At 41.1% G+C, this 21,078-nt stretch overlaps 1 protein-coding gene across 1 annotated transcript in view; it reads right to left on the bottom strand.

Moving 5' to 3' along the window:
- The window catches only part of LOC139477672 (sacsin-like), a 90,862-nt gene extending 73,109 nt beyond the window's left edge, over positions 1-17,753 (bottom strand). Inside the window, exons 1-2 of the mRNA XM_071260051.1 lie at positions 17,673-17,753; positions 8,267-8,316 (exon numbers count right to left, since the gene is read on the bottom strand). Of these exons, the coding sequence (XP_071116152.1) occupies positions 8,267-8,276 (10 nt within the window). The 5' untranslated portion in view covers positions 8,277-8,316; positions 17,673-17,753. The remainder of the gene's footprint in view (positions 1-8,266; positions 8,317-17,672) is intronic.
- Positions 17,754-21,078: the final 3,325 nt, after the last annotated feature.

The following is a 21,078-nucleotide window of genomic DNA, read 5'->3' as shown; positions in this document are numbered from 1 at the left end:
CTTAGCCTAGCTAGGGTTAGGCTGGGTGCTCCGGGGCACCTAGACAAAAATAACTTCTATTCTAATCTTTTTGGAAACTGTGAAAAGTGCAACGTAGATCGTGATAGGTACTAGGCAGAGCATGTATACTGTTGTGTTGGTCGTCTACCACCTTCGTTAACTCTTTCAACACCAGTCAACCAGAAGTGTTTACTGCTCGGACACCGAGTTCCCAGAGACTCTTGTGTGATAGATGAAGCCAACATTTATCAAAGAAAATACCTGCTTGTAAAATATATTTGCCACTAGAGCGCTCTACATGTTATACACCATTTGAAAGGTTTGAGCCTATGGTTTATGAATATGAAAGTTATGTTTTTCACATTATATAAAATAATGCATTTACAACTTAATTAAGTTCGTTGTAAATAAAAATGTAAGCTAACACGTTGTTAACATCCAGATTAAGAACCAAGGAAGCGAAAACTTTACGATTTTCGGCAAATATAAGATTTCATAAAATCCACTTAAGTAGTATAGGTAATGGGGGTTCTGGACCACTTCCACTGGAGCAGGATTCATATACCTATACTGCTACTACAGGTGGAATTTTTTATGCGTAAATGATTATGCAATTCAAGAAGGCGTCTTTTTCTTGTTCGGCACCCCCGATTTCGGCACCCCTACAATATTTTTTTCCACTAGAGCAATAGGATGTGTCCAAAGCATACATCTGTGCCCAACGAATTTCCAATTGAACATTTGTGCCCAACTACAGTATAGAACAAAAATGGAAGAAGTGAAATATACAACTATGGAGAGCATGGGAATACGCGCAGAAATGTCTATATTCCAACATATACTAGTGGAGAATGCATACGAAGACAACTTGCTACCAGATATATCCAAGGTAGACTATTTGGAAGGAAATCTGGGTAGAACACATCTAGAACCTTTGGATGGCCTGCCAACATTTGTAGACGATATGTATGTATTTGGCTATCTAGAAGAAAACGATATAGTATCTCTACGGGGATCTGTGTCTTGTACAACTGGAGAAAGTGGATCTGCAAAACGTATACTACAAGAAATACAAATAGCAACGCAGAAAGTATACGGATGTCGCGTGCATGCTACTATTGCAAATACAATTTCCTATATAGGAGGCTCTGGGAGCAAAATACGAGACACAATACAACAAATACAAAAACAGAATACAAAGCAAAGAAAAAATGGATGGAAAGATTTTCCAACGAAGAACCCAAAGGTATATTTGTGTGCAAAATAGATGTCTCCGAGTTGTCCCTAAAGGAAACACAAAAAGGGTTGGATGCACTACACACGCAACTATATTCTTTTGGATACGAGATATATTCCATAGACTATACTAGAGACTTTTCTGGTGTACTAGATAGGAAAAAACTATTGGAATACCTACAAAGCGAGGGATACTTTCTACAAGGTATACAATACGATTGTGGAGAAAGAGAAGGAACAATTCTAGACAATACAGCGTCTGTAGGAGAACATGTATGTACTTGGGTATACAGTAGGAACAATAGAACATTTTCCGCGAAGATATACAACAAAGTTGTTTCCAATTTCGAAGCGGGGGACGTTCGGAATCCAATAGGAGCACATCTTTGCGAATATGTAGATTGTCCAAATAGACACCTACGAAAAACATTTTTGCATCCAGACGTACAGAAAAGAGGTTGTTCTCGAATAGAAGTATCTGTATATGCACCAGACGAAGACATAGGACCTTGGGTTGTAGACGAAATTCTAGAGTTGGTATCCCCCAAAGAAGAACCACTATTTCTCGAACAACCACCAGAAAACCAATGGAGAAACTTGGCAAAGAAACTGGATAGATGTTGTATAGCCGCCTCTAGACCTCTTGGGAAGATATTTGTAGCATGGTATGCACACACAAAAACTAGGAGAATAGCAGGGATACATATACATCCGAAAAAAGAGACAGTAGAAGATACGAAGAAATGGGAAAGAGCAGTAGAATTTGCAATTGGAGACTTTGGGTTTCGCGCTTGTCCAATATTTCGTATAGACATCCTATCTTCCACAAACGAAGGTGTAGAGTTTGGACCACTTCGATGCTATACAAAAGCAAAAGATTCCAAAACTATTCTTGCGCCATCCAAACAACCAACAAAAATATCCAAGGCAGATACAAACCCTTCCATGCTTCTCCCAAGCACAGAACACATAGAATGGATATTCCGGAAAAACAAATCCCAGAGAATAGGAAAAGAAGTTTCCCAATTCCAAGCAATAGAAATGGAAACCAAAAGACAAATATCCACTCTTTCCAGATCCACTAGAGAACAAAGATTGCAAGACATAGAAGACTGGTTGGATAGCAATCTATGGAAAGAAAATATTGCAAAAATACACGAACAAAGAATACAAAAAGAAAAGGAGGAAAGGAAAAAGAGAGAACAAGAAATAGAAGAAATACAAAAAACATACAAGAATATAGAAGAATATAGAACTAGATCTACAGATACCAAAAATATTGTAGAACAAAATTTGGGAAGCTGGTGTAGAAAGGTGTCCGAATTTTCGGGAAAAACTATTTCTATACTCGGATGGAAAGGAGAACGTGTTGTAGCTAGATGTATCGAAAATGTAGATGTATATTGTTTTCCCGCTATTTGGCAAACAAAAAGACTGCGAAAGATACTAGAATTGCTAGAAACAGCTGCACAACACACAAAACCGGATAGATATGGAAAGTCTATGTATTGGATCCCAATGGTAGAAGGAGACGAATTGTCTTTGCACGTGGAAGAAACAAAAATGTTCTACAACAACGAGAACAAAAAAATAGAATACAATCCACTAGTTGTAGAAAAAACACCAAACCAAGAACTACTAGCAGCAAATACAAAGATAGACAAATTCGAAGAAGAAGTGGAATATTCTTCCATACAATATACAGAAAAAGCGCCAGCATGGAAAAAATGTACAAAAGCATTGGATTTGGAAGGAGAATATACATGTAGAAAATTTGCCAAAGGTATATTTCGAGGATTGGAAAGGACTATTCTGTTTCTACAACAACAGATGGATCGGAAATTCCAGTATATGGAACATTTTTGCAAGAAGAAGTTGCAAAATTGGATCCCTTGGATACATATACAGCACCAATACTATGCAAAATAGGAAGAGAAAAGAGAACAATACATAGGAAGAAAGATAGATTGGTATCTATATTTGCAAAACACTAGTACGCAAACATACCACAAGGCAAAACAAGTCTAGAGTGCCCTATTCTATTTGTAGCAATATACAACTTTCCTCCATATTTTTCCCTACCCCAAACTTTCTCTTCCTCTCCTTCTCCAAGGTATCCATCTATTTCCCATCCCCCTTCTCCACAAGGATGCTTTCTATTTTTCTCTATGTATTCTTTTGCAGTATATACATGTTTGGCATTTCCAAAATCGTATTTCTTCCAATCTTCTACACAAAATCTTCTGGGCATACCATTTTCTTGGACATATTCCATCGTTGTTTCTATACTATACTATATATAGCATATATCCAAATGGAAAATCTATAGCATTCAAAAAGCATCCTGTTTTGTGGGAGGGACCTGCGGTGGAACAATGGGAGCTTCCTTTTTTCTCCGTAGCTTCCATAGTACAACAATTGGAAGGAGAATATATCCCGCTATATTTGTGTATTTGGCAAACCATTGCGCTTTCTGTACATTCTTTTCCAAGGACTCTACTTCTTCTTCTATATCCTCCACATCCTTCCCCAAGGTCTCCAATTCTTCTTTCTCCTTCGCAATATTGTTTCGTATATCCAACAATACTCTATATATATCTCCCAATATATCTTCGCGAGACACACGCTCTATAGGGTTGTATGGTTCCACCTGTGTCGTGCTTTCTACAGGGTTCTCCGAGTTTTTCCATATGTAGTGTGTAGTGCATCCAACCCTTTTTGTGTTTCCTCACAACTCGGAGACATCTATTTTGCACACAAATATACCTTTGGGTTCTTCGTTGGAAAATCTTTCCATCCATTTTTTCTTTGCTTTGTATTCTGTTTTTGTATTTGTTGTATTGTGTCTCGTATTTTGCTCCCAGAGCCTCCTATATAGGAAATTGTATTTGCAATAGTAGCATGCACGCGACATCCGTATACTTTCTGCGTTGCTATTTGTATTTCTTGTAGTATACGTTTTGCAGATCCACTTTCTCCAGTTGTACAAGACACAGATCCCCGTAGAGATACTATATCGTTTTCTTCTAGATAGCCAAATACATACATATCGTCTACAAATGTTGGCAGGCCATCCAAAGGTTCTAGATGTGTTCTACCCAGATTTCCTTCCAAATAGTCTACCTTGTATATATCTGGTAGCAAGTTGTCTTCGTATGCATTCTCCACTAGAATATGTTGGAATATAGACATTTCTGCGCGTATTCCCATGCTCTCCATAGTTGTATATTTCGCTTCTTCCATTTTTGTTCTATACTGTAGTTGGGCACAAATGTTCAATTGGAAATCCGTTGGGCACAGATGTATGCTTTGGACACATCCTATTGCTCTAGTGGAAAAAAATATTGTAGGGGTGCCGAAATCAGGGGTGCCGAACAAGAAAAAGACGCCTTCTTGATGAACTTCATTCGTCGTAGAAATATCAAACTTCTTCCTCGGTATATAACGCGGTGCCGGTAAATATATTTGCCACAACGCTTGTTTCTTTAACCAATCCTTGGCCACATCTTTAGATACCTTAGCCGCGGTGGCTAATTTTTTTATTGCTCCTACACCTTTCCAATATCCTCGTGGGCTATAGTAAATTTTATTCATTATTAATTAATATTGATGTTTCGTTTAATACAAATCATGACTATCGTTGAATCGCATAGTCATTTACACATAAAAAATCCCCCCTGTAGTAGCAGTATAGGTATATGAATCCTGCTCCAGTGGAAGTGAGCCAGAACCCCCATTACCTATAAAAATTTATATCATAGACTCCAGGTGGTGGTCAATTTAGCTGAATCTCATGACTATCGTTGAATCGCATAATCATTTACGCATAAAAAATTCCACCTGTAGTAGCAGTATAGGTATATGAATCCTGCTCCAGTGGAAGTGGTCCAGAACCCCCATTACCTATACTACTACTTACCTTTTTCTGTTTTATTTTCATTGTTTATGTAATTGGAAAATCATTTTAAAAAGAATTATACCCATTTCCCGATAACAGCGGCTGTCCGCTCTGTAACATGAAGAAATACCCCCGTTTTCGAGGCTTCGTATGAATAACACGTTCGTCGAAGAATGGCAAATGACACATCGCTGGAAAGGTTATTCCTTTATCTACATGCTCGTAACATCGGCTGTTTTTTTTCGTAGTTATAACAAGCGAATTCATTGGATTAAAATTGGTTTCCAATTACGCTTTCTTGCCGAAATCTGCTACAAGTTTCGTGATTGGTCAATTTTGAGCACGTGACCTAAGGCAGCCAATCAAATTACAGCTGTGATACCAAGCTCGTGTTTGATAAATTTCAGAAGTTGGCAAAAGGTTTTTGTTAAATTGTGTTATTCTGAACATTTTAAGCAGGAAATCACGATATATATTAAAAATATGGAACTTCGTGAATATATCGTGCTAGGTTACGAGCTTTTTCATGCATATATTTTTCCATTAAACATTGTGTCCGAGCAGAGAATTCAAGGCGACGAAAGCCGAGATGTCTTATATTACACGCGATCGCACGAAAAGATGGAAATAATAACTTAGATGTAAGCTTGATTACTTTTAGATATATTTTTGTTGATTTTATTTATTACTTTGTATAATATATTTAAAGATTTGTTTAAAACGTCTTTATTTTGCTCTTTGACATGTTCGATGTGGACCCGTTGTCGAAAAGTGTGTCCGAGAATTTTATTTTCAATAACATCGCGGGGAAATAGTGAATAAGTTTTTAATTTATCGATAAAAAATTATAAATTCAAAAGGAATACGTATTTCAGACATTGTGAAATGTGATAGATTTAATAAATGAATGATATTACAGGAAAGGTCCATAAAAATATATACTATTTTGACGTGACTACGGCTTGGCCGTTTAACCCGCTTATGGTGTCTGGGGACTTGTATACCTTTTAGAATATGTGCACAGCCCAGATGAGCATGTATACCTTCTGGAATATGTGCACAGCCCAGATGAACATGTATACCTTCTGGAATATGTGCACAGCCTAGATGAACATGTATACTACTTGGTATCTGTGCACAGCCTAGATGAACATGTATACCTTCTGGAATATGTGCACAGCCTAGATGAACATGTATACCTTCTGGAATATGTGCACAGCCCAGATGAACATGTATAGTACTTGGTATCTGTGCACAGCCCAGATGAACATGTATACCTTCTGGAATCTGTGCACAGCCTAGATGAACATGTATACCTTCTGAAATATGTGCACAGCCCGGATGAACATGTATACTACTTGGTATCTGTGCACAGCCTAGATGAACATGTATACCTTTTGGAATATGTGCACAGCCTAGATGAACATGTATACCTTCTGGAATATGTGCACAGCCTAGATGAACATGTATACTACTTGGTATCTGTGCACAGCCTAGATGAACATGTATACCTTCTGGAATCTGTGCACAGCCTAGATGAACATGTATACCTTCTGAAATATGTGCACAGCCTAGATGAACATGTATACCTTCTGGAATATGTGCACAGCCTAGATGAACATGTATACCTTCTGGAATATGTGCACAGCCTAGATGAACATGTATACTACTTGGTATCTGTGCACAGCCCAGATGAACATGTATACTACTTGGTATCTGTGCACAGCCTAGATGAACATGTATACCTTCTGAAATATGTGCACAGCCTAGATGAACATGTATACCTTCTGGAATATGTGCACAGCCCAGATGAACATGTATACTACTTGGTATCTGTGCACAGCCCAGATGAACATGTATACTACTTGGTATCTGTGCACAGCCTAGATGAACATGTATAGTACTTGGTATCTGTGCACAGCCTAGATGAACATGTATACCTTCTGGAATCTGTGCACAGCCTAGATGAACATGTATACCTTCTGAAATATGTGCACAGCCTAGATGAACATGTATACCTTTTGGAATATGTGCACAGCCTAGATGAACATGTATATCTTCTGGAATATGTGCACAGCCCAGATGAACATGTATACCTTCTGGAATATGTGCACAGCCTAGATGAACATGTATACTACTTGGTATCTGTGCACAGCCCAGATGAACATGTATACCTTCTGGAATATGTGCACAGCCTAGATGAACATGTATACCTTCTGAAATATGTGCACAGCCTAGATGAACATGTATACCTTCTGGAATATGTGCACAGCCTAGATGAATATGTATACTACTTCTTATCTGTGCACAGCCTAGATGAACATGTATACCTTCTGGAATCTGTGCACAGCCTAGATGAATATGTATACTACTTGTTATCTGTGCACAGCCTAGATGAACATGTATACCTTCTGGAATCTGTGCACAGCCAAGATGAACATGTATACCTTCTGAAATATGTGCACAGCCTAGATGAACATGTATACCTTCTGGAATATGTGCACAGCCTAGATGAACATGTATACCTTCTGGAATATGTGCACAGCCTAGATGAACATGTATACCACTTGGTATCTGTGCACAGCCTAGATGAACATGTATACCTTTTGGAATATGTGCACAGCCTAGATGAACATGTAAACCACTTGGTATCTGTGCACAGCCCAGATGAACATGTATACCTTCTGGAATCTGTGCACAGCCTAGATGAACATGTATACCTTCTGGAATCTGTGCACAGCCTAGATGAACATGTATACCTTTTGGAATATGTGCACAGCCTAGATGAGCATGTATACCTTCTGGAATCTGTGCACAGCCCAGATGAACATGTATACCTTTTGGAATATATGCACAGCCTAGATGAACATGTATACCTTCTGGAATCTGTGCACAGCCCAGATGAACATGTATACCTTTTGGAATATATGCACAGCCTAGATGAACATGTATACCTTCTGGAATATGTGCACAGCCTAGATGAACATGTATACCTTCTGGAATATGTGCACAGCCTAGATGAACATGTATACCTTCTGGAATATGTTCACAGCCTAGTTGAACATGTATACCTTCTGGAATATGTGCACAGCCTAGATGAACATGTATACCATTTGGTATCTGTCTACTTACCCTGACTCATGGTGATGTTTGACTCCCTCAGACTGGTTCACTTCTCACCACTGAAATATTGAAGTAAGTTTGAAGAACATGGCAACATATATAATGCACGGTTTGATTCATTCACAAAATAGATTTGGGTATTCCTAAAAGAATAAAAGACAATTGTCAATATCAATGAAAAGGTAAGGGGCAAACTTTCTAAATTACATCTGCTCATTATCAGCCTTGGTGACATTCACTGAGTTCCGTGATTATCCTTCTAGTTGGCACACTCTAACTGCAAAGGGCACATCTAACCATCTTATGAATGTCCTGTGGCTCACTTTTGGGAATAATGAATTCAGTTTAATGTTTGACCTCCTTTGTCGCTCTTCAAGTTTTGCACACAGTATAACAACACTGGTATAGATAAATGACACTGGAAAGATCCTTTAAAGATTTCTGCTCCATTGCAGGTATGTGTCATCTGAATAATCTCTCAATACTTAATCAAGATATCACAAAGAAACCAAAAGTGTTATGTGGTGGACTGCAGACATCAAAACTACAAAATTCAGCCATGATTGTTGAATGTCCAGTTGACACACAAAAACCATTGATGATCTATATTGCTGTATACTATAATTCTGAGGAGTCTTGTAGCATGGAAGCACTGCAAAAACTGCAAGTGACACTTACTCGCAATAATTTCACGAAGGAGCTACTTTTGCAGACTAACAACAACAAAATTTATTTACTTCCACACATTGTCAAACCAGTCAGAACATGATTAAATAGATAATCCCTCACATCCAGTTTCCTAAATTTCACATTGTCACTTGGTGTCAATCGTCTAATCAGAAAAGTTCACTAACCTGACTCAACTCATCAAGTTGCTTACATAACAGTGGTGCCGACATATGCCAGTCTTATATAAAACTACTGTGAGATTAACAGGCTACTCCAACATTCCTTGTCAACCACAACAGCACATGCATCTATAGTTAAAAAAAACATTGGCTGATACTGAGCTACCTTTTCATCATGCCTCATCCTACTCATAAACCATAATACATGCAAAACCAGCTATGATCTTCAGTAATCTCATCAACAGGGTTTTGCAAAACTTTCCAGATGCAGTTAAGGCTATTGTTAGCCATTCGCAATAATTTCACAATGCAACCTGTCCTGATTTCTAGTATCAACAATGATCTACAAAATCAAAGATGGGTCAGTTGTTTTGGTCTTCAGTTAATTCACATCATAGACTTCCTATCTAACGATAGAGCCTTCTGACAAGTGAGCCTTGTAAAAGTTTACAAATAGACAAAATACATATTCCTGTGCGGTGTATGGAGTGTGCCCTTTGTAGTCCTCAGGTGTAGGAGGTATGGAGCGTGCCCTTTGTAGTCCTCAGGTGTAGGATGTATGGAGTGTGCCCTTTGTAGTCCTCAGGTGTAGGAGGTATGGAGCGTGCCCTTTGTAGTCTGCAGGTGTAGCATGTATGAAGTGTGCCCTCTGTAGTCTTCAGGTGTAGGATGTATGGAGTGTGCCCTCTGTATGGTGCAGATGTAGCATGTATGAAGTGTGCCCTCTGTAGTCCTCAGGTGTAGGATGTATAGAGTGTGCCCTCTGTATGCTGCAGGTGTAGGATGTATGGAGTGTGCCCTCTGTAGTGCTCAGGTGTAGGATGTATGGAGTGTTCCCTCTGTAGTCGTCAGGTGTAGGATGTATGGAGTGTGCCCTCTGTAGTCCTCAGGTGTAGGATGTATGGAGTGTGCCCTCTGTAGTCCTCAGGTGTAGGTTGTATGGAGTGTTCCCTCTGTAGTCGTCAGGTGTAGGATGTATAGAGTGTGCCCTCTGTATGCTCCATGTGTAGGATGTATGGAGTGTGCCCTCTGTATGCTGGAGGTGTAGGATGTATGGTGTGTGCCCTTTGTAGTCTGCAGGTGTAGCATGTATGGAGTGAGTGAGTGAGTGAGTGAGTATGGTTTTACGCCGCTTTTAGCAATATTCCAGCAATATCACGGCGTCGAACCCGGATCTTTGGCGTGACGAGCGAACGCTTTAACCACTAGACTACCCGACCGCCCCAGCATGTATGGAGTGTGCCCTCTGTAGTCCTCAGGTGTAGGATGTATAGAGTGTGCTCTCTGTATGCTGGAGGTGTAGGATGTATGGAGTGTGCCCTCTGTAGTCCTCAGGTGTAGGATGTATAGAGTGTGCTCTCTGTATGCTGCAGGTGTAGGATGTATAGAGTGTGCTCTCTGTATGCTGCAGGTGAAGGATGTCCCCTGTGGTCTGCAGGTGTAGGATGTAGGATGTGTGCCCTCTGTAGTCTGCAAGTGTAGGATGTATGGAGTGTGCCCTCTGTATGTTGCAGGTGTATGATGTATGGAGTGTGCCCTTTGTAGTCCTCAGGTGAAGGATGTATGGAGTGTGCCCTCTGTATGTTGCAGGTGTATGATGTATGGAGTGTGCTCTCTGTAGTCCTCAGGTGTAGGATGTATGGAGTGTGCCCTCTTTATGCTGCAGGTGTAGGATGTATGGAGTGTGCCCTTTGTAGTCCTCAGGTGAAGGATGTATGGAGTGTGCCCTCTGTATGTTGCAGGTGTATGATGTATGGAGTGTGCTCTCTGTAGTCCTCAGGTGTAGGATGTATGGAGTGTGCCCTCTTTATGCTGCAGGTGTAGGATGTATGGAGTGTGCCCTTTGTAGTCCTCAGGTGTAGGATGTATGGAGTGTACCCTTTGTACTCTGCAGGTGTAGGATGTATGGAGTGTGCCCTCTGTAGTCCTCAGGTGTAGGATGTATGGAGTGTGCCCTCTTTATGCTGCAGGTGTAGGATGTATGGAGTGTGCCCTCTGTAGTCCTCAGGTGTAGGATGTATGGAGTGTACCCTTTGTACTCTGCAGGTGTAGGATGTATGGAGTGTACCCTTTGTACTCTGCAGGTGTAGGATGTATGGAGTGTACCCTTTGTACTCTGCAGGTGTAGGATGAATGGAGTGTGCCCTTTGTACTCTGCAGGTGTAGGATGTATGGAGTGTACCCTTTGTACTCTGCAGGTGTAGGATGTATGGAGTGTGCCCTTTGTACTCTGCAGGTGTAGGATGTATGGAGTGTACCCTTTGTACTCTGCAGGTGTAGGATGTATGGAGTGTGCCCTTTGTACTCTGCAGGTGTAGGATGTATGGAGTGTACCCTTTGTACTCTGCAGGTGTAGGATGAATGGAGTGTACCCTTTGTACTCTGCAGGTGTAGGATGTATGGAGTGTACCCTTTGTACTCTGCAGGTGTAGGATGTATGGAGTGTGCCCTTTGTACTCTGCAGGTGTAGGATGTATGGAGTGTACCCTTTGTACTCTGCAGGTGTAGGATGAATGGAGTGTACCCTTTGTACTCTGCAGGTGTAGGATGTATGGAGTGTGCCCTTTGTACTCTGCAGGTGTAGGATGTATGGAGTGTGCCCTTTGTACTCTGCAGGTGTAGGATGTATGGAGTGTGCCCTTTGTACTCTGCAGGTGTAGGATGTATGGAGTGTGCCCTTTGTACTCTGCAGGTGTAGCATGTATGGAGTGTGCTCTCTGTAGTCCTCAGGTGTAGGATTTATGGAGTGTGCCCTCTTTATGCTGCAAGTGTAGGATGTATGGAGTGTACCCTTTGTAGTCCTCAGGTTTAGGATGTATGGAATGTGCCCTTTGTAGTCTGCAGGTGTAGCATGTATGGAGTGTGCTCTCTGTATGCTGCAGGTGTATGATGTATGGAGTGTGCCCTCTGTAGTCCTCAGGTGTAGGATGTATGGAGTGTGCTCTCTCTATGCTGCAAGTGAAGGATGTCCCCTGAGGTCTGCAAGTGTAAGATGTATGGAGTGTGCCCTCTGTAGCCTGCAAGTGTAGGATGTATGGAGTGTGCCCTCTGTAATCTGCAAGTGTAGGTTGTATGGAGTGTGCCCTTTGTATGCTGCAGGTGAAGGATGTATGGAGTGTGCCCTCTGTAGTCTGCAAGTGTAGGATGTATGGAGTGTGCCCTCTGTAGTCTGCAAGTGTAGGATGTATGGAGTGTGCCCTCTGTAATCTGCAAGTGTAGGATGTATGGAGTGTGCCCTTTGTATGCTGCAGGTGAAGGATGTATGGAGTGTGCCCTCTGTAGTCTGCAAGTGTAGCATGTATGGAGTGTGCCCTCTGTATGCTGCAGGTGAAGGACATCCCCTTAGGTCTGCAAGTGTAGGATGTATGGAGTGTGCCCTCTGTAGTCTGCAAGTGTAGGATGTATGGAGTGTGCCCTCTGTATGGTGACAGGTGAAGAATGTCCCCTGAGGTCTGCAAGTGTAGCATGTATGGAGTGTGCCCTCTGTAGTCTGCAAGTGTAGTATGTATGGAGTGTGTCCTATGTATGCTGCAGGTGAAGGATGTATGGAGTGTGCCCTCTGTATGCTGCAGGTGTAGGATGAATGGAGTGTGCCCTCTGTATGCTGCAGGTGAAGGACGTCCCCTGAGTTCTGCAAGTGTAGGATGTATGGAGTGTGCCCTCTGTAGTCTGCAAGTGTAGGATGTATGGAGTGTGCCCTCTGTATGCTGCAGGTGAAGAATGTCCCCTGACGTCTGCAAGTGTAGGATGTATGGAGTGTGCCCTCTGTATGCTGCAGTTGAAGGATGTATGGAGTGTGCCCTCTGTATGCTGCAGGTGAAGGATGTATGGAGTGTGCCCTCTGTATGCTGCAGGTGAAGGATGTATGGAGTGTGCTCTCTGTATGCTGCAGGTGTAGGATGAATGGAGTGTGCCCTCTGTATGCTGCAGGTGAAGGACGTCCCCTGAGGTCTGCAAGTGTAGGATGTATGGAGTGTGCCCTCTGTAGTCTGCAAGTGTAGGATGTATGGAGTGTGCCCTCTGTATGCTGCAGGTGAAGAATGTCCCCTGAGGTCTGCAAGTGTAGGATGTATGGAGTGTGCCCTCTGTATGGTGCAGGGGAAGGATGTCCCCTGAGGTCTGCAAGTGTAGGATGTATGGAGTGTGCCCTCTGTTTTCTGCAAGTGTAGGATGTATGGAGTGTGCCCTCTGTATGGTGCAGGGGAAGGATGTCCCCTGAGGTCTGCAAGTGTAGGTTGTATGGAGTGTGCCCTCTGTTGTCTGCAAGTGTAGGATGTATGGAGTGTGCCCTCTGTAGTCTGCAAGTGTAGGATGTATGGAGTGTGCCCTCTGTATGGTGCAGGGGAAGGATGTCCCCTGAGGTCTGCAAGTGTAGGATGTATGGAGTGTGTCCTATGTATGCTGCAGGTGTAGGATGTATGGAGTGTGTCCTATGTATGCTGCAGGTGAAGGATGTATGGAGTGTACCCTCTGTATGCTGCAGGTGAAGGATGTATGGAGTGTGTCATATATGTATGCTGCAGGTGAAGGATGTATGGAGTGTGTCATATGTATGCTGCAGGTGTAGGATGTATGGAGTGTGCCCTCTGTATGCTGCAGGTGAAGGATGTATGGAGTGTGTCCTATGTATGCTGCAAGTGTAGGATGTATGGAGTGTGTCCTATGTATGCTGCAAGTGTAGTATGTATGGAGTGTGTCCTATGTATGCTGCAGGTGAAGGATGTATGGAGTGTGTCATATGTATGCTGCAGGTGTAGGATGTATGGAGTGTGCCCTCTGTATGCTGCAGGTGAAGGATGTATGGAGTGTGTCCTATGTATGCTGCAAGTGTAGTATGTATGGAGTGTGTCCTATGTATGCTGCAGGTGAAGGATGTATGGAGTGTACCCTCTGTATGCTGCAGGTGAAGGATGTATGGAGTGTGTCATATATGTATGCTGCAGGTGAAGGATGTATGGAGTGTGTCATATGTATGCTGCAGGTGTAGGATGTATGGAGTGTGCCCTCTGTATGCTGCAGGTGAAGGATGTATGGAGTGTGTCCTATGTATGCTGCAAGTGTAGGATGTATGGAGTGTGTCCTATGTATGCTGCAAGTGTAGTATGTATGGAGTGTGTCCTATGTATGCTGCAGGTGAAGGATGTATGGAGTGTGTCATATGTATGCTGCAGGTGTAGGATGTATGGAGTGTGCCCTCTGTATGCTGCAGGTGAAGGATGTATGGAGTGTGTCCTATGTATGCTGCAAGTGTAGGATGTATGGAGTGTGTCCTATGTATGCTGCAAGTGTAGTATGTATGGAGTGTGTCCTATGTATGCTGCAGGTGAAGGATGTATGGAGTGTGTCATATGTATGCTGCAGGTGTAGGATGTATGGAGTGTGCCCTCTGTATGCTGCAGGTGAAGGATGTATGGAGTGTGTCCTATGTATGCTGCAAGTGTAGTATGTATGGAGTGTGTCCTATGTATGCTGCAGGTGAAGGATGTATGGAGTGTGCCCTCTGTATGCTGCAGGTGTAGGATGTATGGAGTGTGTCCTATGTATGCTGCAGGTGAAGGATGTATGGAGTGTGTCCTATGTATGCTGCAGGTGAAGGATGTATGGAGTGTGCCCTCTGTATGCTGCAGGTGAAGGATGTATGGAGTGTGTCCTATGTATGCTGCAAGTGTAGGATGTATGGAGTGTGTCCTATGTATGCTGCAGGTGTAGTATGTATGGAGTGTGTCCTATGTATGCTGCAGGTGTAGGATGTATGGAGTGTGCCCTCTGTATGCTGCAGGTGAAGGATGTATGGAGTGTGTCCTATGTATGCTGCAAGTGTAGGATGTATGGAGTGTGTCCTATGTATGCTGCAGGTGAAGGATGTATGGAGTGTACCCTCTGTATGCTGCAGGTGAAGGATGTATGGAGTGTGTCATATATGTATGCTGCAGGTGAAGGATGTATGGAGTGTGTCATATGTATGCTGCAGGTGTAGGATGTATGGAGTGTGCCCTCTGTATGCTGCAGGTGAAGGATGTATGGAGTGTGCCCTGTTCTTTTGAAAACCCAGGTCAAGCCCAACCAAAAGCTTACGATAGAGTGGAAAATGTCTCTAGTGTAACATATTTTTAATTTACAATGTGATGTGATGTGAAGTGGTAGGTAGGTACATATAACACTATTCTATCAATCTAAACGCATTCTGATACACCTGTGATGTTTTAGTTTGTTTTGCTTGTTGGTTCAATCCTGTACAAACATATTTCTGATTATACAGTGTTTAGTGTTTTGCAAACATGAAAAGCTTCACTTTAATGGATGCATTGTCAAGAGTATTTATTGTAACATTATAAAGAATATAGCATCATAGTGACACATTTGTTGAAGCATGTAAAACTCATTAGTTGATTATCTTAAAATACATGCTTGAATTGTGAGTTTGTAGACACTTGAGTTTTATGGTGAAAATTTATTATGTATATAGACACTTTTAAGAATGCACATTTCTTTTTATTTATATTTTTAGTAACTTTAACAGTGCTGGAGGTGCTTGAGTTGTTAAAGGGGCACTGATCTAAAGCAATTTCCCAGGACTGGTTGTTGCCTTTGTTATTGTTTTTTCCCGTGAGTACCCAGATGATAAAACAGAAATCTAGACTAGTTCGCGACCTGTGCTGCGCAATTCGTAGGCACATTTGTCACTTTTATTGATAGTATAAGGGTGTATGGTCCCAATGATCAACAAAATGAGATACAGGTTTGGAAATAATAAGGAAATGCAGGTATCTTTGAAGGAAGCATCGGTAATGGTGATGAAGTTTTGAAAAGTCACTTGCTTGGTAATTGTGCGATATTCGTTTACACTATTTTGACTTGCAACACAAAGTAAATATTTCACCTGAGCATTGCTTATTTTATCTTGTTTATATTTTTACAGTAAGAAATGTGCAAAATTTTCACTTAGGAGATTTATTAAATGCTTAAATATTCAGTTATTTTACAAATTGACTGAAAAATATGTCCATCTGTATTATTATAAAACAAATTCCAAAGATCTTTATGTTTAATATCATCACCAAGAGACTGTAAATGTTACGATGAAAAGTACATTTCTATATTGTTTGGCTTCTAATCCATCATACATGATAATCTACTGTGATGTTTTTAGGCTCTTTTGATTGTCTTAATCAATTTTAGTCAATCTGTTAAAGAAATGGACAGTTTTTACAGTCAAAATGACCGAAATATTTACACATTTTATAAATTGCCCGAGAAAATCACATTTTACAAACTGACTGTAATACATACATGCTTACAAAGGAAAAGACTTGTGAAAACAACGTCTATCGCACATCGAAGAATTTCCCAACCAAGACGTAGAGGAACAAGAATGAATCTGTTCAATGCTACAGCAAATGAAGGAAAACAAAATGCGAATATCATAATTACAACCTACCAAATTTATGTGTATAATTTTTGGCAGCTTCCTTGTTCGAGGAATGTATCCTTGAATATCCACACAAAGGAACACTACAAAGCTGTACAAAGAAATTTATTCGATGTCACGTGTCTCTGTATAAATCAAATATTTTAAAATATATATCGTTTCGGGATATTATAACCCCTGTTCATTTCTCAACTGATCTCTTAGATTGTTTCAGGTGTTTCACATAGGTGTCAAGTCTCAAAGGTCGGCTGAGAAAGCCCACGTGACACCTATTTTCACAACATCCACAGATCCTAAAAATCCATTGAGTTAGATAACAATAAGCAATCAATCAACCTATTATTTGAACAAAGTATGTTGTTTTTACATCGGCACTTCACGCCATGATATGAGTGTATTCTCTTTGTTTTAGTAAACCTTGACATGTAATCACTCACTTTTGACATATCCACTGTGCAAGATAACAGTGATTAATCAATCAACATATTTTCTGTTAATCCTTTGATGACTAGGAACAATCCGTTGATTTACAAAAAAGTAAATCAACTGATCATTCATCTCTTGCTGGGCTGCCACGTGCATATTACATAACACACATTTCACCTCACTTCAAACCAGGATTTAGATTTAGATTTAGCTATCCTTGCAGACGGTCGCCCAGTCTCTTGTCACGCTCATTTGCGTTGCGTATAATCTGGGTACTCACGGGGAAAAACAATAACAAAGGCAACCAGTCCTGGGGAATTGCTTTAGATCAGTGCCCCTTTAACAGGTGTCATGACATTTGGAAATATGCACTTCCAGAAAAAAAATATCCTGTGCGGGTGTGACCCTAGGGCACATATGATTTTTATGACCATATGACCATATGTATCTTTCGAATCATCATTAAAACTCAAGGCAAATTTGCCGACAAAGTATGAGGACTACGACTGAAGAATTACCGCTCTTTCCACGCTTGTGGGGTGGGGGTGTGGGGGTGGCGGTGAGGGGAGAGAAAAAACGCCCGGGCCTGATGAAAAGATCATGATGATCATAGCGCCTGCTATACATGCTACACTAGAAGAGCCATTCGAATCAAATACTAATCATCCATGTATCTTGCAAATCAATGAATATATAGGCATATAATACTCACCGTCTACCGTCTATATATAGACACTGTCGGTTTTAAACCAACTGCATGACGTCGACCTGAGTCTTACATAACAACTTCTGAAGGGGAGAATGTCCGCTATATTGACTACGATCACGTGACAACCTCACGCAATGCATTTCCTGGAACAGTTGCCAAACATGGAAGGTACAGTTTAATTGTACTCGGTACGGGGAGTGAGTTGCAAATACCTTATACAGGCATACGCTATCATTAAGTCTGAAATCGGGGACGTACGTCAATCATAGTTACGCTGTGATCACGGACCTATATACAAGTATGTGGATTGATGCATTCCTTTAGTATGCCTATGTGTAGGCCGATAAGTATTCATACATGAAGGGCTAGCTGGTTATATACATTTCAATCTGTCTAGGCCCTAGCTATGTAGGCTACTCCGAACCACGTGTGTGGTGTGTGGAAGGTGGGGTGGGGGTCCATAGAACACCGTGCCGACGAACATACAACGTGAAAATGAAATAAATAATCAACATTACTTTTATTACTGTTCATTATTGACACTAATGGCACAGTGATATTTCTAGCGGTGTTAATTGTGCAGTTACAAAATTGACATGATTGATCATTACTTGTGCTTCTGTCAGTGATATGAAGGTAATTACAAGTTCAAACATATTGTCATAGCGACTGATTTACGACTACCATTGTCTGAAGTATATTTGATTGCAAAGGCTATTTACCCTGTATATGTACATGTATATGTCTCCGTAACTTAATAGTCATTTTTAATAAGACACTAATCCCCGTTGTTAATCCTCACCAACATTGCATTATATTTTGACTTGTCAGTCAGCCTGGACTACCATGTCACTTCCCTTTAACTACTGCTTTTTATAGTATGGCATTTATTGCCCTAATTGATCATCCCATGAACTGTGTTGGTTAATCACGCCCACATGTCTAATGTCCAAAGCAACGTCGTTGTCTCTTTGTCTGTCCATTGTTGTTCATTACTATATATGTGCTACCATTACACTGTTACTTGGGTGTTAGTCAGGCTTGGTATTCCGAGTGCTGGCATAGGGAGGGATCTCCTCACCTTGCCACCACCTATTGTTACCAGTATGAAAATCAGTCAGGCATGCTAATTGGTTAAACAATAGAAGGCACCAGGGGTCATCTCAAAATTTTGATATATGATATGCACAAAAAATTCATTATTTTATTCTATATAGCACTTCATATCATAGCATTAAATAACATTACATTTAGCATTTTGATACATTCATACACATATTTACAGTGTATTTCATTATTTTATTCTATATAGCACTTCATATCATAGCATTAAATAACATTACATTTAGCATTTTGATACATTCATACACATATTTGCAGTCCAATGAGATGTGACACTGAATCGGCATACTCAGTGGATGTTCTGGTGCCAGCTAGAAGAAAGTCCTTTTCTCTTTGAAGACGGTGGTCTAGTTCTCTGTATTTCTTCTTACGTGGAGGCTGACGTCCACCTGCTCGGAGTGGGCTGATGATCATTTCAGTATTGGATTGTTCTTTCTGTATGATGTTGATGAACTTGTTGGGGTGGGAATGTCTAGTTTTATTCATTTGGGCATGCCAGCCGTCAACGTGATTAGTTGTTCTGGCACCGTCGTTGTTGAAGTGTTTCCACATGGATCGGCCAGGAACCTCCACCCAAGTTTCTGTCATGTAATCTGCAAACTGGAGGATGGCAGGGTTGAACAAGTCGGCACCTTGAAGAGCGTTTAGCCACACATCGTGAATGTCACAAAGTCTCAGGAGAGGCAGGGCACAGGCGCGGCGAACAAAAAGATTCACAGCAGGATCTGAAGAGAAACTGGTTTGTAGACCAAACCGTTGGACATTTTGGACGTTGATGGTAGCTGGGCATGTTGATAAGCAACACTTCCAGTGGATGCTGGTAGCTCTAGTCCTCTTCACACGATACTTATAACCTTGATACACAAGGCTTCTGCCACCACGACTGTTGGGAATAAACTGAATATCCACATGTGCATTTGCCATTTTGCAGTGAATGATCTGCTTACTTACTTACTTTGGAGATTTAACGTGCGCTTTCCGACTGATACGTATTTCGCACACGGGCCCGGCCAGGCCATTTTATGTGTTTCCGAAAGGGGCGAAGGTGGTCTGTGCAACCCAAGAGGGGGCTTTAGGGGTTGCTTATATATAATTTGGGAATTTTGAGATTTGGAATAGATGCCGATGGGGTTGGGGAGGAGAACTAAGGGAGCTGGGTATGGTGGATGTTTGTTTGTTTATGTGATTTTGATTTGGTAGGTTATTATGTTTTTAGATGCGTTTTATTAGTTCCGTTTTGATTAAGAATACGCCTAAGGCCTTGAAGTTTTCTAGTTTATTTTGTGGGTTTAATGAATGAACTGACTGACTGATATAGCAGATTTAACGTGCGCTTTCCGACTGCAGCGTATTTCGCACACGGGCCTGGCCGGACCATTTAGTGTATTCCGAGAAGGGTGAAAGTGGTGTGTGCAACCCAAGAGGGGGCTTTTAGGGGTTGCTTATATTGATTTTTTGAAATTTTTAAATTTGGAATAAATGCCGAGGTGGGTGGAGGAGGGAACTAAGGGAGCCGGGTGAGGTGGGTGTTTGTATGTTTATTGGATTTTGGATTGGTAGATTAATTAGTTTTTAGATGCGCTTAATTAGGTCTGTTTTGATTAGGAATACGCCTAGGGCCTTGAAGTTTTCTAGTTTATTTTGAGGGTTTAGTATTTCATCTAGAGTAGGAACCTTATTTAGATTGAGGGTGGTTTGTAGTGTGGTTCTGTGTGTTTGATAGTGGGTGCAGTGGATGAGTGCGTGTTCTGTGGTTTCGGGTTGTTTGCAGTGGGGGCAGTTGCCTGTGTTGTGTCTTTTAAGTTGCTTTAGGTGGTTATTTAGGTTCGTGTGTCCTGTTTGGAGTTTTGTAATTAATCTGTCAATTTTTTTAGAGGGGTGTAGGATTTTAGGTTTGGCTAGTGGTTTTCTGAGCACTTTTTTGATTTGGCTATATGAGTTTTGATATTGATTATGCCATTTGTTTGGTTATTTTTTGTTTGTTTACACATTTAATTTCTGATTTTGAGGTGGGTAGGTTTAGGCTTATTTCTGGTATTTTAAGAGATAATTTAGCTGCTTTATCGGCGCTTTCGTTGCCGTAAATTCCTACGTGGGCGGGGATCCACAAGAAGGTTATTTGTTTGCCTGCTTTTGTTAGATCGTTGGAGCTTTTAAGTATTTGGTTTATTAATTTAGGTAGTTTTTTTGTATTTTTGTTTTGGAGGGCTTGTAATCCACTAAGGGAGTCGGTGAGATTTAGGATTTTATTGTTGTTTTTAGATTGTTGGTTATGCAGGGCTGAGGC

Source organism: Haliotis cracherodii, unplaced genomic scaffold, assembly GCF_022045235.1.
Source record: "Haliotis cracherodii isolate W230 unplaced genomic scaffold, xgHalCrac1.p SCAF_1, whole genome shotgun sequence".
Classification (NCBI taxonomy): domain Eukaryota; kingdom Metazoa; phylum Mollusca; class Gastropoda; order Lepetellida; family Haliotidae; genus Haliotis; species Haliotis cracherodii.
The sequence above is the reverse complement of the archived record's forward strand: the minus strand, read 5'-3'. Positions and strand labels throughout refer to the sequence as shown.